This window comes from Phanerochaete carnosa (genome assembly GCF_000300595.1).
Source record: "Phanerochaete carnosa HHB-10118-sp unplaced genomic scaffold PHACAscaffold_265, whole genome shotgun sequence".
Taxonomy (NCBI): domain Eukaryota; kingdom Fungi; phylum Basidiomycota; class Agaricomycetes; order Polyporales; family Phanerochaetaceae; genus Phanerochaete; species Phanerochaete carnosa.
In genome coordinates this window covers 2988-5055 of record NW_006767892.1, presented here as the reverse complement: position 1 = coordinate 5055, position 2068 = coordinate 2988, and the positions used below count along the sequence as shown (strand labels likewise).

Genomic DNA, 2068 nt, shown 5'->3' with positions numbered 1-2068 from the left:
AGCCACCAAGTTTGCTTTTTGCAGGTCAATTGTTGCACCATATGTCTTAACTATTGTGTAGTCGGTAGCCAAGGTTGGAAAGTAGAACAGCCTGTTGATGTAGTCGGGGTTCATACCAGACTTGAGACGATTGTATAGATTATTGTCTGACCAGCCAGTGCAATGGGACCAAGTTTTGAACTCTGAGAGATAGTCCGCAAATGTCTGATTACCCTGCTTGCACCTTTTGGCCCTAGTCTCAAGCTTGATATAGTAGCACATACTATCAAACGCATTGCATGACATACTAGTAATCAGCCTAGCAACTGTATAAGGCAATTTTAGACCTATAATAACTGCCTGGCATCTCTTGGCATGCTTAGAACCTCTATATAACATACAATATCTTATTAAATATATGCCTGATTTGAAAGACACTATATAATATAACATGTTTGGGCGCTTATTTTCGTTTTATGTTATAGAAAGTTGGAGAACATATATAAAAACATATCTGCTATATAAAACATATGTTAGAACTTAATATTAGGCCCGCTATTCACAAAATACTCGCTGAGAGTCGAGTTTTTGCAGATTTAGTGCAAACTTAAGCTTCATCAGTTTCATCAAGTGTCACCAAGCTGCTACCTGGCTATCTGGCTCCTTACATCAATTTCGCTTTTTGGAGCCTTTCCTGGCTCAACTCCTTTCTCTCCATGTTTCCTCTGCCCTCAAAACATTGTAGGTTTGGTACATATACCTATGTAGAGTGTTTAAGTAACATTTAGACCAAATTGGACCACTGTATAATATATTATTCTATTGTTTCTATTAAAATTTTATTTCTTTGGTGCTGAAAGTAGCACAAGGCCCTATGAAGAGATGCTACAGCCTCTATGATGTTATAAATTCATAATAGACATGCACAGAAGTGTATAAGACACTTTGAAAGGCCTAGAACATGCTGTAACTCCCCTCAAAGCCTGCGAAGAAAAAGTGCTCAATCAGAGGTTTCTTTATGCTGAGAGGGTTCGCTTTAGGCTTATTATCAAATGCATACCCTTGGGAAAGGACCTGCCAAACGGCAGGCCCAGCGTCGACCTCTCAGTGGTCCGAGGGACTAGTACCCCTCTCGAGGGGGAAGCCAATGACGCGGCTTTCATGCCAAATGTACCTCCCAGCGCACCACCCACGCCGCAACCAACATTCACGGCCCAGCCGCCGCATCCACCCTGAAATACACATATTTCCACTCTCTCCTAACAGACCCATCTCACAGTTCTCAAAGTAATAGTTATAACAACCTGTCTGGCCTAACACAGAAGCTCTGAGACCATCCAAACCATCATCGCTTGATGATGGGCCACGTTTGAGTGCCTCTCGGGCGGCACCGATGGGCGCTAGATCTCTTCTCCCGCCAATCGATAAAAAAGTGTGTCCCAGGTGCCCATCCCTATCATGCATCCCACTGTAGAACCAAGCCCTCATGTACTTATACCAACCATACCATGATCATCCCACCTCTGCATGAATGCAATCCTTGCGCCCGCCATGTAAGGTCCTGTCTAGTTTTAGCCTAGCGTATCTTTCTGCCCCTGGAATATGAATTTTATGACCAATCCCCAGCGTCTTCCTGCTTCGAGCTTAAAAATAAATGTACCCGTTCTCCTACACTCTTCCAGCCCCTCAACGTCTACACTACAAACCTGCCTGCCAACCAACACCATACTACACTCCTTTTTCAAAAACTCTTACTGCTATCGCCTACAATGCCCTGTTTCCTCTGGACCTGGCATTTTGCTGGCAAACAGCGCAACAGACGCCTGGCCAACAAGCACGACAAGAAGCTCCTGTACCTCAAAATCACCTGACACCCCAGCTGGCCCAGCATCCTTGACAGTCATCGCTGCACATGCACTCCAGCCCTCATCAATGAGCTCCACACGACCATCTCAACCCCAGAGTACCCACTCAAACTCAATGAGCTCCCCTTCCACACAATCTCACCATGCCACTGGGTCTACGTGGAAGGTGTCGCCGGTGCACTCCACGTAGAGGAAATTGCTAACTCAAAGACATCCGCAATGAA

At 45.1% G+C, this 2068-nt stretch overlaps 1 protein-coding gene across 1 annotated transcript; it reads right to left on the bottom strand.

The window, feature by feature from the left end:
* Positions 1 to 1672: 1672 nt before the first annotated feature.
* PHACADRAFT_202393 (uncharacterized protein) lies at positions 1673 to 1883 on the bottom strand (the record flags this gene model as incomplete). The annotated part of the gene is made up of 2 exons (XM_007402594.1): positions 1673 to 1689; positions 1748 to 1883. 2 exons carry the CDS (start codon positions 1881 to 1883, stop codon positions 1673 to 1675), a joined length of 153 nt encoding a protein of 50 aa, XP_007402656.1.
* Between the last annotated feature and the right edge of the window lie 185 nt (positions 1884 to 2068).